Source organism: Sinocyclocheilus grahami, unplaced genomic scaffold (assembly GCF_001515645.1).
Source record: "Sinocyclocheilus grahami isolate Dianchi unplaced genomic scaffold, SAMN03320097.WGS_v1.1 scaffold62.1, whole genome shotgun sequence".
NCBI classification, from domain to species: Eukaryota; Metazoa; Chordata; class Actinopteri; order Cypriniformes; family Cyprinidae; genus Sinocyclocheilus; species Sinocyclocheilus grahami.
The window spans coordinates 1,507,882-1,527,115 of NW_015505241.1; the positions used below are offsets into that span (position 1 = coordinate 1,507,882).

Below are 19,234 nucleotides of genomic sequence, written 5' to 3' on the forward strand. Positions count from 1 at the left end.
ATTTATTTATTTATTTTTGGAAACCTATTAAACTGTTATGGTCTATTAAACTATTATGATCCAGACAGTTCCAGTGGATAACATCAAGTCTCACCCACAATTTGTCATTCAAGAAGCCTTTTTACTTGGATATATGTCCCATTAAGGAAGATAAAAAGCTAATTGGGACAATCCCTTCAATATTCCCTGCCTCGACGTCCTGTTATTGGGGATACTGTACGTTAACACAGACAAGAAAACTAAGATCACAAAGCCATTTCATAGTTCTTTAAGCTTTATTCACAGAACCTTGTTGTTGGATTGGATCAGACATGTTGTCAATTACCACAGAAAGGTTAGACTTGTCTCTTAATTTGTAAAATCAAATAAAATTCACATTCTAGAGGGTTTAAAAGCAGAAATATTCCTTGCATTTTACATTACACAACATTACAAAATGTTCGTTTTTGGAGCTATTAAGTTGTCCATGTCATCTTTTTGTGGTGTGATTACAGTTCTAGGTAGAAGAGCTTCTACAGTAATAATGCATTACCAGTATAGTTCCTGTGGGTGGAATGTAAACAGCACTTATAGTTACATCATGTCCCTTTCCGGTATCCTTGCAGGGATAGAAATGAAAACCTGCCAAATGTGGGTGAAAATCACCCATGCTGGGTTACACATATCAACTCACTAGCCAGTTTGGTGGGATGTGATTAGTAAATCTATCATTTTACACACCATCGCTAGCCCTTCCCATAAAAACAGCCTCCAGTATTAGCAAAACAAAGCAAAAAGAGACGAGACAAATATCCTGCAATGACAAAGTGAGCCACTCACAAAGTTTACTATTGAATTACATTAACAAAATTTAGATTGTGCATTTTTCAAGAATAAATATGTTTTTTTGGCTTGAATAAAGTCTTCATATAGAGAATTATATCCAAGCAGCTTTTTTGTGACCAGTTTACTGTCTTCCAGAGCACTTGCAGACAAGAGGCCACTTATCAAGCCGTTCTCAGTTCCTAGGGGTCCGATAAATGCCGCATGTCCAAGACTTTTGCATGTCATTATGCAGATGCCAAAGCACCCTTTAGCGTGTTTATTGCAATGCGTCATATTTAAAAACATTTGTCATCAATATACTGATACGAAGGGCATGAGAATTTTACATTCGTTAAATTAAATGCATGGGTATAATTTTGTTATCATGGTATGATATTTTGGAGCATTATTTTCAGACCCCTTGGGAGTGAGAACAGGTTGGCATTTTTTAATGGATATTAAAGGGTTAGTTCACTCAAAAATGAACATGCTGTCATTAATTACTCACCCTCGTGTTGTTCCAAACCCATAAGACCTCCGTTCATCTTCGGAACACAATTTAAGATATTTTTGATCAAATCTGAGGGCTCTCTGACCCTCCCATAGACAGCAAGGTAACTACCACCTTCAAGGTCCAGAAAAGTACCAAGATATGATCGACAAAGTAGTCCGTGTGACATCACTGGTTCAACTGTAAAGTTACGAAGCTACGAGAATACATTTTTGCGCAAAGAAAACAAAAATAACAACTTTATTCCACATTTTCGTCTCTACTGTCGCGCGTTCGCGACAGTATCATGACGCAAGCATGTGGCGGTGCTGACCCAGATCCGGCGTAATGATGTCATCACGCCACACGCTAATTAATGACAGAATTCTAATTTTTGGGTGAACTAACCCTTTAATGGAAGAAAGGCTTCAGTTCTCAGTAAGTTGACATTTGTAAGGAAACATCTGATAATTTTTTTAAATTACAGCCTGTCCACTAATCTTCATTGTTTAACATTAAACATTAATTTTGGAGTGAGCTATATTTAAAAATTAAATGCTGTCACAGAGATTGTTTTGTGTGTCTGATTTTGATAATCCACTTTATGTGCAATATTTCTGTTTTGGCTATTAGAAGTTCTAAATGGCCAATAACCTAATTTGCCTAGTGAGTGAAAAGGTTAATTTAAAACCCTGTATGTTTGTGTATCATGCTAAAATACACAATGCCAGACAGTCTCTGCAGTAACATTAGTCAATTTGATACCTGTCTACAGATGGCTGCTTTCTAATGCTTTGTTCTTTATTAGTAACTGTTAGCAGGAATACTTTTGGGGTAAAAAAAAAAAAAAAACTGGACCTGCAACATTCCTGCAATTATTTTGACCTGTACCCTCTAGCTACTTATGTGGTCATTTGCTTATGTTTCTCTCTGTCAGTATCAGTTCCACACTCTCTCTTTCTCTTGAAGGGGTCTGGGGTTCACTATTGCTGTTGTACTGGGACTGGCTTTCATTGAGACACCCTCCTCTCTGACCTACACCTCGGACATTCGTTTCAAACCCAAGCCTTGGGAGCCACCCTGTGGACTGACGGAGGGGATTGAGATAGTCTGCCTTTGTATCTTCATCCTAGATGTCACTGTGAAGGTAGAAATCCAGAAATATTCAGTTGACTATTGGGTTAGCATTAAACAGGTAGTTCACTCAAAAAATGAAAATTATGTCATTAAATGTCATTCAAGCCCATATGACAGAGTTAAACAGACCTCTTTTGTAATATGACTTAAGTTGCTTAATATTATATTAAAGAACATATTGGATGTTTTGTGTGTTTTGCAGAGTTATCTGATAGGATGGGAGGAGTTTCGTATGAACAAGTGGCTGATTGGTTATATAGTAGTGATTGCAGCATCAGTTATTGATTGGATGTTGAGTATTAGCATGATGTGCAGTGAGGTGAGTTTATAAGAACTGTACTACAAAGCTGCTTATTTATTATGCCTCTTTACACTATAACAGTATATGACAATATTTACACTATAAAACAAATTGGCGTAGAAAGTTTTCACTCGAAATTGCTAGTAAGTTCCACAAATAATTACAAAGAAGTGGCAATTAACGCATTACATTAAACTGAAGATTGAAATAGTTTTAAGTTAAATGTGACAATAAATTACTAAATTAATTCAATATGACATAAATATACCTTTTTATGTAGTTTCATTAAATTAAATATAGAAAGTCCCCACATGTAATCTGCCCAACACTATTGGCAAAATAAAATGTGACCCTGCTGGAGCACAAAACCAGTCTTAAGTCGCTGGGGTATATTTGTAGCAATAGCCAAAAATACATTGTATGTGTCAAAATTATTGATTTTTCTTTTATGCTAAAAATTATAAGGATATTAAGTAAAGATCATGTTCCATGAAGATATTTGGTAAATTTCCTACTGTAAATATATTAAAACTTAATTTTTGATTGGTAATATGCATTGCTAAGAACTTAATTTGGACAACTTTAAAGGCGATTTTCTCAATATTTAGATTTTTTTGCACCCTCAGATTCTAGGTGATGTATAAATCTAAATTTCGAAAAATTGACCCTTATGACTGGTTTTGTGGTCCAGGGTCACAAATGTGCTTATAATTCATAGAAATACAAGTAAAATGTAATTCTAAACGAACTTTGCAAATCTCATTTGCAAATCTCATTTGCATAAGCACATCAAATATGACCTGAGGGAAATTAAATGAAATGTAAATTTTTGGACAAGTAATCCTAAGTAAGTAAATGTCTGAGTCAGCTGTTAGCATCAGGTCCATTGATTGTAATGCTTCCTTGTCATTCTGTCCCACAGAGTTTAAGAGTCAGGAGACTAATTCGCCCATTTTTCCTCTTGCAAAACTCTTCCCTTATGAAGAAAACTCTAAAATGTATCAAAAGGACTCTTCCTGAAATAGCAAGGTAATAACATATTTTCTGTAATAAGGGTTTTTCCCCATAACAGCCTCCATTTAATTCCTTATTTTCACTTCTCAATTTGTGTGCAGTTCCATTCTAATATTATAATTTAAAAATGATCGGATAAACATTGACCGGATCGGTTCTCTCTGTTTTTCACTCTTTCCGTTTCAGTGTTATTCTGCTTCTGGCGTTACACATCTGCTTATTCACCATGATAGGAATGCTGATCTTTGCCAAATCAGATGTAAGAAGTGATCACATCCTTATCACATAATTTCTATCAATACTTATATGGTGCCACTTTTTGATTTAAACAAGCCCCTGTCCCCAAGTATTACATTTTGCCACATAACTCATACTCATCAATTTGTGCTTTGGACATGAATGATACGTTAGTGTTGCTTATTGAGGAGAGATGTTCAAGAGATCAGATTTTTACTGAGCAGACAATAAAACTCCTAAAGACTTCTGTTGATGGAGAAACCAGAGTCATATCTAGATATCAGAATATAGAGACTTGTATGTGGGATCTTTTGACATGGGCCAGTAAGCAGCCACATAGCTACATGCTGAATACCTCAGAAACCACACAGCATCCAACCACAATACTTTAGCATCCTGGCAGCATTTTTTTGCACAGGCAAGCACCACTAAAAATGTATTCAGAAAATGTAAAAATGTAATCAGGGTTTGTGTGGGTCTTAAAAAAGCCTTTTTAAATAAGAGCAGAAAGTCTAAAACTGATAAAGTCATGGCATTAAATGTTGCATACATTGTAAAAGTGAAAATATTTTTGTTTTCCAATACAAATATCTAATCATGCTTAAATCAAGATACATTTACATGCAAATGTAAGTTCTTGAAAAATATAACAAAATTGAGTGAGTTTATGTTTAAAACAAAAACAAATATCTGTCAGTGGGGTATGAAAACTTTTTCTCCTTTGAATTAAGTTGAATTTTTCTGAGCCCATTGGCAGATATTGTTCATATTTTAATCAAACTCGCTTAATTTTAATCAATTTCAGACTTCTTATGTCAATTTGCTCCTCAAGTAAATGTATCTTAAGAGACATTTTGCACAAAATTACTGTGGAAGAAAATCAGCTTTTTTGCAGTGTGATCAGGAAGTAAAGTAAAAGTGTTTTTTTTTTTGGTAACTCGTGTTCTCTCTAGACATTTACATTAAGAGAGCATATTGACTTGGGCATATTCTTGTATTCTCTTCAATTTATTCCTTACATTTTCTTTACTTGTTTTTAAAAAGGTCTTAAATAGTCTTAATTTTACCTTGATAAAACCTACAGAAACCCTCAGTAATGTACTAAGGGCCAGATTTACCAAACAAGACAAATTAGTGCGAGAGCACAGTTCCAAAAATATTCACTGCAGATGGAAGTGGAAAGTTCTGCGGGTGATTTACTGACAATGCGTAAATTAAAGAACAGATGCAACATCTCATTTCCATAATGAACAACGTAATCTACCAAGATCAGCACAAATTAAGGTGGCAAAAAAGCGGAGTAAATGAAAAAATTATATGGCTTGGCATACAATATGTACGGATAACATCTTCCTCTGGCATTCCAAATAAATTAATAAGAGTGGGGAAAAAAAGTCTCTCCCTTCTACCAAGCAATGCTTCCTCCTGGCTGCAGCAGTCGCAACCAAGTCAAGTGCAAAATAGGTTAAGACATGCTTTTTTTGAGTGGTGCAAATACCAGTAAATTGACTAACGCAAACCTTAGTAAATCATGTTGCATGATTCATTTAAATAGGCCTACTCTCCTCCCATAAATTTTGCGTCTGAAAGGGAAACTGCTACAAATGCATATGCAATAAGGTCAGCCGGAGTAAAGCTGTTAGTAAAACTGGATAATTACAAATAAAGTTTAGTTAATAAAATTAGTGTAGTTTTTAAAATAAATTTAGTTTAGTTTTAATTAGTTAATCTTAATGTGCAATTTGTAATTGTCATCTGGCCAGTAAAGGAACAAATACCATCCAATCTTTACACTGAATAATTTAGCAGACACTTTTATTCCAAGTGAGTTGCTACAGTTGACTGAATAGATGTGTTTCTGTAGGACCCTAAGAAGAATGGAGAATGGGAAACCTACTTCAAAAACCTGCCAAAGGCCCTGTCTTCTCTGCTAGTGCTGCTAACGACAGCCAATAACCCTGACGGTACGTCTTCATTTGACTGTAAATGTCAGGAGGTGCAAATCTCTGGATGACTCAGTAAAGTTTTAGATGGTCAGTGACGGATGACATTTTGGCACCGTTGTGTCGAATTCTCAGTCATCTCTGGCTCATTGCAGTGGAGGCTATGAGTCATTGGCTTTAACCACATGACATGATGTCTTGTGACTTGTCACAACGTTCTGTTAAACTTTCACAGGTATCTTAAATGTGAAACTGCCTAAAATGGCCTACAACCTTTCTTGTAATCTGTGTGTCTGTCAACGTGTCTTCCTCTCTCAACAGTCATGATTCCAGCATACTCTCTGAACCGTGGCTATTCTATATATTTTATTCTCTTTAGTGTGTTTGGTAAGTTTTAATGGCATTCAATCACACACACACACACACATAAACTACTGGTGAAAACATTGGAATAATATAAGATTTTGCAATATTTCTAAAAGAAGTCTCTAATAATTATTTCTGAAGAAATGTGTCTGAGTAATGGCTGCTGAAAACTCAGGAATAAATTGCATCAAATTTGCATTCAATTTTATGCAATTTATTTTAATTTTTTACTGTATTTTTTCAGTGCAGCTTTGGTGAGCATAAGAGACTTCTTTTCAAAAACTTTTGACTCGTAGTGTATATTTACACGCACGCACACTGCAGTTAATATTACTTGCATTCAAAATTTTCCACCTGCATTAACCATTGACAATTTTTTTTCTTTTCTTTTAGGGACGTATTTGTTAATGAATCTAATGACGGCTATTATTTATAACCAGTTCAGGGGATATTTACTGGTGAGTGACGGTTATGTGACTTACATTTGACGTTGTTTTAGGAATTTGTGCTTTTTTGCTAAAAGAATAGTTCAGCAATCTATATTCTGTTATTATTTCCAAACTCATATGACTGTTTTTTTTCCCATGGAGCATAGAATGTATTTTATCATTTCCAAGCTCCTCTTTTCCATACAACAGAACTGATCAGAGCCCATCAAGCTCCAAAAATGACAAAAAAATAAAAAAAGTTTAGCACAATAAAAGTTTTCCATATGACCCTGTTTTTTCAATTGGTTTTAAGGCATACCATAATTATTATTGTATGGAAAAGAGTGGCGTGAAAATTCTTCAAAAATTCCTCTTGTGTTTTGTGAAGTCATACATGTTTGTGACAAAATGAGGGTCAGTAAATGTTGATTTTAGGTGAACTGTTCCTTTAATTATTGATGTTATGGTCTGTGTGTTTAGATGTCAGTTCAGACGTCTATAATCAGGAGGCGTCTGGGTATTCGGGCTGCTTTCGAGGTGCTGTGCTGTCCAGGCCGAGGGCACACCAGCACTCAGTCTGAAGGCCATGTGTAAGATCCAGTCCTAGTTTTAATTAGTTAATCTTAATGTGCAATTTGTAATTGTCATCTGGCCAGTAAAGGAACAAATACCATCCAATCTTTACACTGAATAATTTAGCAGACACTTTTATTCCAAGTGAGTTGCTACAGTTGACTGAATAGATGTGTTTCTGTAGGACCCTAAGAAGAATGGAGAATGGGAAACCTACTTCAAAAACCTGCCAAAGGCCCTGTCTTCTCTGCTAGTGCTGCTAACGACAGCCAATAACCCTGACGGTACGTCTTCATTTGACTGTAAATGTCAGGAGGTGCAAATCTCTGGATGACTCCGTAAAGTTTTAGATGGTCAGTGACGGATGACATTTTGGCACCGTTGTGTCGAATTCTCAGTCATCTCTGGCTCATTGCAGTGGAGGCTATGAGTCATTGGCTTTAACCACATGACATGATGTCTTGTGACTTGTCACAACGTTCTGTTAAACTTTCACAGGTATCTTAAATGTGAAACTGCCTAAAATGGCCTACAACCTTTCTTGTAATCTGTGTGTCTGTCAACGTGTCTTCCTCTCTCAACAGTCATGATTCCAGCATACTCTCTGAACCGTGGCTATTCTATATTTTTTATTCTCTTTAGTGTGTTTGGTAAGTTTTAATGGCATTCAATCACACACACACACACACATAAACTACTGGTGAAAACATTGGAATAATATAAGATTTTGCAATATTTCTAAAAGAAGTCTCTAATAATTATTTCTGAAGAAATGTGTCTGAGTAATGGCTGCTGAAAACTCAGGAATAAATTGCATCAAATTTGCATTCAATTTTATGCAATTTATTTTAATTTTTTACTGTATTTTTTCAGTGCAGCTTTGGTGAGCATAAGAGACTTCTTTTCAAAAACTTTTGACTCGTAGTGTATATTTACACGCACGCACACTGCAGTTAATATTACTTGCATTCAAAATTTTCCACCTGCATTAACCATTGACAATTTTTTTTCTTTTCTTTTAGGGACGTATTTGTTAATGAATCTAATGACGGCTATTATTTATAACCAGTTCAGGGGATATTTACTGGTGAGTGACGGTTATGTGACTTACATTTGACGTTGTTTTAGGAATTTGTGCTTTTTTGCTAAAAGAATAGTTCAGCAATCTATATTCTGTTATTATTTCCAAACTCATATGACTGTTTTTTTTCCCATGGAGCATAGAATGTATTTTATCATTTCCAAGCTCCTCTTTTCCATACAACAGAACTGATCAGAGCCCATCAAGCTCCAAAAATGACAAAAAAATAAAAAAAGTTTAGCACAATAAAAGTTTTCCATATGACCCTGTTTTTTCAATTGGTTTTAAGGCATACCATAATTATTATTGTATGGAAAAGAGTGGCGTGAAAATTCTTCAAAAATTCCTCTTGTGTTTTGTGAAGTCATACATGTTTGTGACAAAATGAGGGTCAGTAAATGTTGATTTTAGGTGAACTGTTCCTTTAATTATTGATGTTATGGTCTGTGTGTTTAGATGTCAGTTCAGACGTCTATAATCAGGAGGCGTCTGGGTATTCGGGCTGCTTTCGAGGTGCTGTGCTGTCCAGGCCGAGGGCACACCAGCACTCAGTCTGAAGGCCATGTGTAAGATCCAGTCCTCTCCAGCACTTTAGTCTTTCTTCCTTGTAGCAAACATTTACTCTTTATATCTCTAATGTAGTGTTTTATGCCTGGTCACATGACTTTTCCTGTTGCTGCTCAGGGAGCGAGTGGCGGTGAACATGTTTCTGCAGGTCATGGATAGAGTCCACATGAAGTCTTACTGCAGGCAGGCTATCATTAAGGTCAATACAGATTGCAGAATAGTTTGTTATAGTAAATAGTGCGTGACATGGTTGTTTGTTTTACCTGTCTTTTGTTTCCTCCAGGCTGCTCAGCAGTTCCCAGACGGCTTCATTAATGGCGAGGCCTTCCAGAGGCTCTTTAATGAGCTGGATAAGGATTTTATGAAAGAGGTTTGATCGTCTACATTTGTGGATCAGTTTACATTACAGTACATTCAGAATTCAGCAAGTTACAATTTTTGAACAGTTTGTGCAAGTTGGTTAAATTAGTATTAGAATCATTGGGACATTAGTGCATAGCAGGGTTGGGCAAGTTGAGAATTGGTTCCCTTGCATTTTATGAGTTAGAATTTGGATCAGAATGACAGCTGTACACTGTAAAAATTGGCCGTGAATTTAACGGTAATAGACTGGAAAAATGCTACAGTTAAAACCTGTTAATTTGTTTAACGATAAATTCCCCTACTATATACGGTGAAAAACTGTATTGGACATTACATGTAATTTTTACGGTAGTATACCGTTTTTGGAAGTGAAAAAGAACATATATTTTACAGTGAATAACCGTAAATTGACATTACCAGAATTCCCTGCATTACATTTCAAATTTTATGTTTTTTTTTAATAACTATGTTTCTACTTAGTTTTTTCTTATCGGTTATGTTTATTAGGGTTGTATGTTACACCTAATGTTGTTAAATTAATATTTAGTGCATTATTTCAGTTTCATGTGTGTTACCATGATGGTGTTTAGTGTTTGTGTGAATAACACTGTGCACCTTCTATATATATTAATATTTAAAAGCTGCTTGTGATGGGCTTTGGTTCATCATGCGACTTTCTCATCACCACCTGCTTTTGGTGGATATCAGTGTATTACAGAGGTACAAAACAGACTTCAGTACTTCAATAGGTTGATATATTAACATTATATCAGTTAATGAAATTACGGTATTTAACTGTAAATTTGAGTTAAAACTGTAAAATCTAAAACGTTGCTACTGTATTTTTTATGGTAAAATTCCGGCATCCACAGCTGCCGTTTTTTTTTACCGTAAATGTTACAGAATTTTTTTTTACAGTGTATGGCAATTCACAAAACTCACAAAACGAGTTTTGATGAATCCAATACAACAACGAAATAGGCAAGAATAGATAACTGTTTAAAGTTTGCTTCATTTTGTTTGGCTTTAATACAATTAAGAGAGCATTCTAGAAAATAATGTGTTCTTCAACTATGTTCCAAACAAATAAGTTACATTCTTATAACAAATATAATAATGTATAATAACATATAATATAATTAATTATTAAATTAAATTAAATTATTGAATATAATATGTATAAATATAATACAATTTATATAAATTGTGTAGAAAATTCTTATACAAACATTGAATATTAATAGTATATCATTTTTCAGGAAAGTGGAATAATGTAATATTAAACCACACTTGTAGCAGAGTGTTTTTGAATTTCATTAAAATTAGATTTTACTTCCTCAGATTCAAACTGAAGGAGTTGAGTTGGAATTTCTAAAGACACTCTTAATTTAATTCTGAATTCAGCTTTGGTGTCAACAGACATTTTAACTGTTCTATTGTTGTTTTTTGTTCCCCCCCCCCTTCAGCATCCACCAAAACCAGAGTACAGTTCTCCTGTCCTACGGCATATCCAGAATATCTACAGTCACTTTTATATTACTGTGCTGGGGAATGTTGTCGCTCTGGCAAATGTCATCTGTATCTGTGTAAGATATCATATTTCCTTTTACTTGCTTTGATTATCATATACATCACCCTACATAAAGAACATTGCACACTTTTCCAGAATTCAGTAGACTAAAACAGGGTCTTCCAAATTGGTTGTTCACCACCTACTGGTTCATTATGGAGCTGCAAGGGGCTCTTGAGATAGAAATGCCAAATTAAATTGATTTGGATTGAAATATGTAAGTTTTAATATTAAATAATCAGTGTAACACTTTACTCTTACACAAATAAGTCATTAAATGTATTTAAACATTGACCACAGATTATACTTTATACAATAAAATGAAATCTACAAATGTTAAAGTACTCATACCATAAATGCTTACAATTCATGTAATAAAAGAAACTAGTTTAATAATTGTATTATTACAATTATTATTAACAAATTATAGCATTATTTGAAATCAGATCAGAAAATTATTTGAATAATTTAGTTCACAAAAATAGATTGCAAGGTCTATGTAGAGCACAGGATGTTTTGAGTTTTTCTTTTTTGCAAAATGGTGCCATCTTGTGGATAGCATATGCAAAAAACATTTATTTGAATCTTGAAGTTCATATCTGATATCTGTTATTGTTTTTCTGCAGACTGTCTTGGTTCTGAATTCAGAGAAATCTGGGTCAGAGAAAAATAACTTCTATATGGAGGTGACTGTTTCATGCACTGAAAATAATTTATGTCGCTGTAAAAATATAATTTCGTAGAAAAATGTTAGTTGTTGGTTCGTTTGTAAAAAATAAATAAATAAATAAATAACATTGTGTTAAATCCTTTGGGTGGACTTTAAAAATGCCCTGGTGCTTTTTCAGCAATAGTTGATATATGTGTTTTTCTATAAATATTCATGTAAATATATTTTCTGTCTTTTAGATCCTCAACTGTATTTTCATCCTGTACTATTTAATAGAGATCCTGCTGAAAATAGTGGCTTTTGGTTGGAGAGGTTACCTGTCTTACAGGAATAACATATTTGATGGATTCCTCACTGTTCTTCTTCTGGTAACACATTTCCTGTGTAATTTTTTTGTGATTTAAAATTATCATTAGGAATTCTGCGGAATACATGTTTACATGGTGAAGGCAATAACTGGACACCCATTTTTCTTTTATTCTCAACAGGCAATTCAGATTGCCATATTCATCACGTACAGGATTCCCTATGAGGACATGTGAGTGTGCTTAATTTGAAGAACAAATCTCCTGATCTCTTCTCCAAATGCTTCAATGTGATGTTTTACTCTTATGTTTACAGAGATCCGGTTCCACAACATGTGATGGCTTTGTGGGAGATGGTGCGACTGGTCAACATGTTGATTGTCTTCCGTTTCCTCAGAATAATTCCAGAAATCAAGGTCGGTGGCGGGCTTCTCACATGAATCACATTGGTTCTAAATGTACACAAGGAGAAATTATACTACAGCTGTGCGAAACGTACCGGCACCATTGCATTTCTTTTCTCAAATAGTTTTTTGCCGGTCACTAGTAAAGTTAAAAGGTTTTCAGTGCACCAAAATAAAAAGCTTAAAAAATACTGGATGGATGGATGGATAGACTGTACATTATTCCTTACCTATTTGACGACAGTTCACAGGAGCCAGTATTTTTTCATATAATTGGCACAATTGGTCATACCATCTGACATTAAAAGAGCACTAAAAAATGCTTAAAATGTAATAAATGCTTAATGTGTAAATATTTTTTTGTGCTTACTTTAGTTGATGGCTGTGGTGGCCAGCACTCTTGTGGACCTGGTGAAAAACTTACGGGCATTTGCTGGCATTCTATTGGTGAGTGAACAGACTCTTTTTTTTTAGCAGTTTTATTATTGATGGCGATTAATCGTACTGATGGTCTCTTCACTTGTACATTTCGCTGATACAGGTAGTGTATTATATGTTTGCCGTCCTTGGTATCTGGCTTTTCCAGGGAGCTATAACCCCTCCATCAAACATGAGGTACTGTTCATCAACTGCACATTTAACAGGAAACATAAAAATACAGTAAAAACGGTAATATTGTGAGATATTATTACAATTTATTACTTTTTAAATGTATTTTAAATTGTGATTTATTACTGTGATGACTGAATTTTCAGCAGCCATTACTATAGTCTTCAGTGTCACATGATCCTTCAGAAATCATTGTAATATACTAATTATGCTCAAGAAACATTTCTTATTATTTTCATAGATTTTAGATCTGAGCCTCTTCTCTCTCTATGTGCTCTCCTTTCAGTCTAATCTCCAATGCCAGCATAGAGAACAAAACGGATGGTCCCTTCAGCATGGATTGTGGCACTTTCGAACAGCTGGAGTACTGGCCAAACAACTTTGATGATTTTGCTGTAAGTTGCACAGAGGCCTCTGGGAACTTGGTTTTTAACAAGTTCCCAAAATGCCATAATAAGCATGTATGAGGAATAAGTATTCAGAGTATTTGACCGGATTTGCTAGGCTTAAAGTATTAAAGTACATTTTTTATTTTAATACTATTTTCACTTTCAAAATATATATTTATATATATACCTATATTTTAGGTTTAAGCCTACATACAATTAAGGAAAACTGTTTTTTGGTCTCGTAAATTATTGAGCTATTAAATACAAAAAAATTTAACTATTTTTCCTGTCATATTTTTCCAGTCCTCTCTGGTTCTCCTCTATAACATCATGGTGGTGAATAACTGGCATGTTTTCACAGACGCATACACCAGATACACTACAGAGTAAGCTAGACGCTCTACACACACACACACACACACACACACCCTTCTGTCTGTCTTTAACACGTGTGCTTTAACTGAACGGGGTTTTGTAAATGTGTACCCATAATTCTTCCATGTCAGGTGGTCCTTGGTGTACTTTGTGGCCTGGTGGTTGACATCTTCAGTCATGTGGGTCAACCTGTTTGTGGCCCTCATTTTGGAGGTATGTAGATTGTTTTCTGTAAATAATTCAAGACTGACCATATTTACTTTATTAATACACATTCACAGTCTTCCTATTCCAAAAGAAAAATATATATATTATAGTCCTATTTTTTATGATTGAAATCTGATGAACTACTGAACAAATGATCAATAGCATGACTTTTTTCCAAACCAGTTAAACACACACCCTGTCCCGCAGCTGAGTGTAAAGATTTAATTGGTCATGTCAGTGACAGTGTTGATTGCCTATACAACACCGAAAGCAATACTAACCCCTAACCTTAATAACCAGTAGTAGTATATCCAGTTAGTTAGCATTACTGTTTGTAACTGAATCAATAAATTCTGACCTTTTCTTGACAGCGCAGTAAATTTGTTTCTAAACATGCTAGTTAACCTTGTTTTTTCCCCTTTGTTTAGAATTTCACCTATAAGTGGGACCGCAGTAATGCTCTTTCTGTTGAAGATGTGGAGAGAATTGCCTATCAAAGCACTGTACAGCTTATTTTCAGGTATGAATAAAGCCTTTGTAAAGTCCTCATCAATGATTCTAGAGACCTGGGAGAAAACAAGTCGCACTGTTTTACCGACCATTAGTTCTAAAAATGGCAAAATTTCCACTTTAAAATGAATCCGTGAGAATCAATAGAATATGAACAATAGAGCTGTTTCAGATTAGATTTCTAATTATTTTATGAACACCAAGTTATCAGAATGTTTGTCTGACAGTAGTGATAATTCAATAGATGAAAATAAGTGAGTTTTGAAATGAGTTTGAATGGTCACACTTTATTATCTCGCTATTAAGAAACCATTAACTACTACTTTTGCCTCAGTATTATTAAAAGTTAGTAAGGTAATTGTTAAAGTCCCCCATAGTCAAAAATGTTATCCTTTAAAACTCATCTTTGATGATCAAAATTACATATTTAAATGTTTTTTCTCGTGAAAATAATTTTCTCATGCCTTAAAATAGCTTGAATGCAACTCTACACCCTTGCCTCATTTACTATACGCAGATCTATGAATCCGCAACCTAGCCCCGCCTCCACTCAGTCACACACCAGCCAGCCATGAGCCAGCGCCTCCTGATCCACTAACTGAACTGTAGTAAACGCGATACAATGGCAATGGCAAGTGGAAATATTGGTTTAATTAAGCCATATGTGTTTGAACCAGAAATAAGCTGGTATGCTCAACGTAAGCAAGGAGACTGATGGCTAACTTCGTGAAGTAACATTATCTGTTTGCGCTGGTTCGTACATGGATAAACTGATGACTGATAAAACTGTTTTTACTAGCGAACAACTACAGTGGATACTGTAACATTCGTTAAATTTACTTACTTGATGATGTTGTGTCCTCAAAATGCCTTGAAGACTCAAATGCAGCCAAGTTTGTGATTCCAAATCGCGCCCGCGATCATACGCGTGTGACGTGCGGATGTCAATGCGGGAGAGGTGCGTCTGACTCCGGGCTACTTTTACACTGCTGCCGCGGGTTATTATTCAAGTTAGCGGTTCTAAATACAAATAAATAAGCGCTAACAGCACATGACATCGTGAAAATAGGGGGAAATATTAACAGTCGGCGAAACATCTACAGAAAAAATATAACTGTTACCGGACTAACCTGGCTGCCTTCTCACTAGACCCTCTGCTTTGCAGCACAGTTAATGATATGCTAAGGATAGGATCCCTTGACGCGATTGGTTATTGAATTTTGTGACGTAGCAAAAAAGAGGCTGTTTCAAACTGCGTTTCTGTGACTGCCTTTGGGAAACTACAGTTTTAAGGAGAAAATACTCAGCAATGGTGTTGATAAATGGATTGCGCACATGGTTTGTCTAAAAGCATATTAAAAACACCACATAGACAAATAAACAACATAAAAAACTTGATTTTCACCACAGGGGGACTTTAAAGAGGTCATCGGATGCCCATTTTCCACAAGTTGATATGATTCTTTAGGGTTTTAATGAAAAGTCTATAACATACTTTGGTTAAAATTTCTCAATGGTAGTGTAAAACAACACCCTTTTTATCCTGTCAAAAACAGCTCTGTTTTCAGCAACCCATTTTAGTGCATGTTCCTTTAAATGTTAATGAGTTCTGCTCACCCCGCGGGGTGACGAGCAGTTCTCATGATACAGTTAAGTTTTGCTACCTTGACAATGCAGCCTGTTCATTATCATAATAAAATACAGTCAGTCAAACATGGGAAAAAAAAGACTGCTCAGTTTAAATATGTAGGTAGTAAAATCTGTGCCGTTAAGCGTTATCACCGTACCGCCGTGATGTTATGCAAACCATTTTGTTTTACGTGGATATTGGAACGCCAGTGTAGTAGGCTACATAATAAATAATATTTTGCCATTCAAATACATTGCGGATACGGAAACATTTGATTTTGTGTCGAATGAGAGACCCAACGTTGGTTTGAGTTTCGTTTTAGCCTAAATTAATTTGTTTTGGCTTGTCGTTTATATTGCTATAGCTTCTTATATTTTTAATTTGTGTTCTTTTCTAAATACTGTTAATTGAAAGGATTTGTTGTGGAGTGAGGGGAACTAAAATAGCCTAACTATGTTTACAGTGTTTATTATAATGTTTGTAAACATTTCGCGTCGGCATTAGGCCTATTTCTGAATTAAATAAAATGCGACTTAAGTTTTTTTTTCTCTAGAAAAACGCAATTTTTTTTATATACACGTAGCGTATTTTAACCATGCAGCAAATCTTTTAAAATATTTTGATAAATTACCGAAAAAAATAAATAAATAAGTAAATTACTTTTTAAACCCTTTAACTGATTGTATTAATCGGTCAAAAATTATTACGGTCGGTTAACGGTTAACCGGTTAAAATGAACATGAGTCATTCTTGTCTACATCTGCTCCGGCGTCAAAACATGGCGGACTGTTGACAGCTCACTCAGGGCGGGTCTAAGGTAAAACGCTAGTGTCAATCAACAATCGTGGGAGGGGCCTGGGTCTGTGTGACATCACACAGACAAGCATCTGAGAATGGCTTGATATGAGAAAGGGGAAATTATTTAACGAGATAAAAAAAAACACTGGGTGGATCTTTATCATTAAAGGGTGGTTGTGTAGACACACAGCCAACACACATTTCAGTTAAAAAAACGTGTAAAAGTGCACGTCACATCTGATGACCCCTTTAAGTTTAGGTATTGGGTAGGATTAGGGATGTAGAATATGTGCTTTATAAGTACTAATAAGCAGCCAATATGTTATTAATAGGCATGCTAATAAGCAACTAGTTAATAGTGAGAATTGGTCCCTATATTAAAGTGTTACCTTTTGAATTCATAATTCAGTAACTCATTGAAGTGAATGCTTGTTTTGTCAATAGTCAGTACACATTAGCCGTATTAAGTGATGTGAATAGAAAAAAAATATTTTTGTAGAAAAATGGAAGCATAAATGAATGGTAAAAAAGTTAATACAAAAACATTTATTAAGCATTTATTTTTTGCAGTCCTATAGCCTGTCAGTGATTTATAGTTTTATTTCGTTATATAATGTGATGTCTTTTATGTGATTTATGATTTATGAGTACACCTTAGCTCCGATACTTAGTTCCGATACTTGACAGAATTTGCCCGAGGCTCCTCTGCCCAGTATTTCAGGCTGCGTTCTGCTCTTTCCTCACAGCTTTCCCTCATATTCCTCTCTGATTAAGGAAGGGAAGGGTAATGATTTAATTTAGTGGAATGTGGTGTGGTTTATCCTGCTGTTTATCACTCCTTAAGATCGAGTACAAATCTTAATTTCCTTATATATATAGTGGTGTGTTTTGTTTATCACTCCTTAAGATCGAGTACAAATCTTAATTTACTTATATATATATATATATATATATATATATATATATATAGTGTTTCTGCTATTTATTTATTTCTGTCATTTGCCTGGATCAACATCCTTTGTTGGTCCTGAAATGATGTTCCTATACAATCATGTGCCAAACTAGGGGTGAGCGATATGGCAAAAAAAAACAAATCATAACCAGGGTATCTGCAGAATTTTTAAAGTCAAATTATAGACTTTTTATTAAAACCCGCACAAAATAATAATAATAATAATCTATACAGAACACTATCAATACAGAACAAACCCATACAATCTCAAAATAAATAATAAATTTCAGAATATTTTACTCTATTAAATAGGTTGTGGTACACATTCAATGACTTAGACTTGCAGTTATCCTGTTTTTCCAATATTAAAATACACATTTAAGTAAATATTTATTAACATTTATTTATGAACCAATTTGTAAATACATATTTGGGTTCCAGATATGGGATTTTGCTGATTTGATAATAACGTGTTTAATGAAAGCCAATAAAATATTATTATGCTGAAACTAGTAAAAGCTTTGTACTGAATGTATTAAATAATGTTATTAGTCTTTCCTTCATGTGACGGGGTAGCCCACAGGGAACTTTATGATTATGCAGTACTTTTAATTATAAACAAGCCCGAAGAATAATGTTAGTAACTAAACAGTTGATGGTAGCCATTGACTTCCATAGTCAAAAAAATTAATAAATAAATGAAAATACTATGGAAGTCAATAGCTGCTGTCAACTGATTGGCTACCAACGATCACGAAGAAATAAACCCTTACAGACTGACAGAATTTCATTTTGGGTGAACTGTACCTTTAACTGAGAGAGAAATTATAATTTGGTTGTTTAAATATCAGATTTTTTTTCTGTTCTTTTGCCCTTCCTCCATCTTCAGAGAACATGTTCAAGAGCCGACAGAAGAAGAGCTACTAGCTCAACTACAACAACATCCTCATCTGCACCTCTCCTGGTGACCCTAAGCTTGCCCCCCTCACCTCCACCTCACGGGACGCCTTTAATGCATAATTACACCAAAACACCCAGAATCCTCCAGGACTCCATCACGTCTGTGTGAGCCTCATGTTTACATATCCATCCATTTTGGAGGGCCTGTTTCCCATTATAGCATCTGTGTAGCTTCAGGTCGGCCTGGGAAAGGATGTATGTGTTTTTAACAGCGTCACAGAGTTAATGTTTGGAGGAACTTCAATTTATAAATAGGCTTTAGCTCAAATCACTCCTGCTGCTGGAGTCCCAGAGTCCTTGTTTAATGCTCAAGAAAACCTGTACAGTAGTGTTTATGATACAGTATCAATACCACAGTTTTTGATTTACCCTATGTCTGGAAGAATTTCATTCTTTGAGTTTGAAAGTCTTTGTTTTTGTGAAAAAAATCAAAAACACATTTCCGTTGTGCATTTTACAAAATCCATATTTGTATTTATTTTTTTAAGCCTGTTACAATCAAACAACAAAACAATCTATAGATTGTTTTAAAAATCATGGAAACAAAGGGA

General features: G+C 34.8%; 2 protein-coding genes across 2 annotated transcripts in view; both read left to right on the top strand.

Moving 5' to 3' along the window:
• LOC107584738 (two pore calcium channel protein 2-like) overlaps positions 1-500 on the top strand; it is a 24,051-nt gene extending 23,551 nt beyond the window's left edge. The window contains exon 13 of the mRNA XM_016271454.1: positions 495-500. Within this exon, the coding sequence (XP_016126940.1) occupies positions 495-500 (6 nt within the window). The remainder of the gene's footprint in view (positions 1-494) is intronic.
• A 1,624-nt stretch (positions 501-2,124) lies between these two features.
• On the top strand, positions 2,125-19,155 carry LOC107584739 (two pore calcium channel protein 2-like). The gene is made up of 25 exons (XM_016271455.1): positions 2,125-2,441; positions 2,634-2,750; positions 3,655-3,761; positions 3,933-4,005; positions 5,848-5,947; positions 6,248-6,313; positions 6,686-6,750; positions 7,478-7,577; positions 7,878-7,943; positions 8,316-8,380; positions 8,831-8,940; positions 9,059-9,140; positions 9,225-9,311; positions 10,771-10,890; positions 11,501-11,560; positions 11,784-11,912; positions 12,033-12,082; positions 12,166-12,265; positions 12,629-12,700; positions 12,795-12,868; positions 13,149-13,257; positions 13,555-13,637; positions 13,758-13,839; positions 14,262-14,353; positions 18,613-19,155. The coding sequence occupies exons 2-25, from the start codon at positions 2,664-2,666 to the stop codon at positions 18,689-18,691; spliced, it is 2,058 nt and encodes a 685-aa protein (XP_016126941.1). The 5' UTR covers positions 2,125-2,441; positions 2,634-2,663; the 3' UTR covers positions 18,692-19,155.
• The last annotated feature ends 79 nt before the right edge of the window (positions 19,156-19,234 follow it).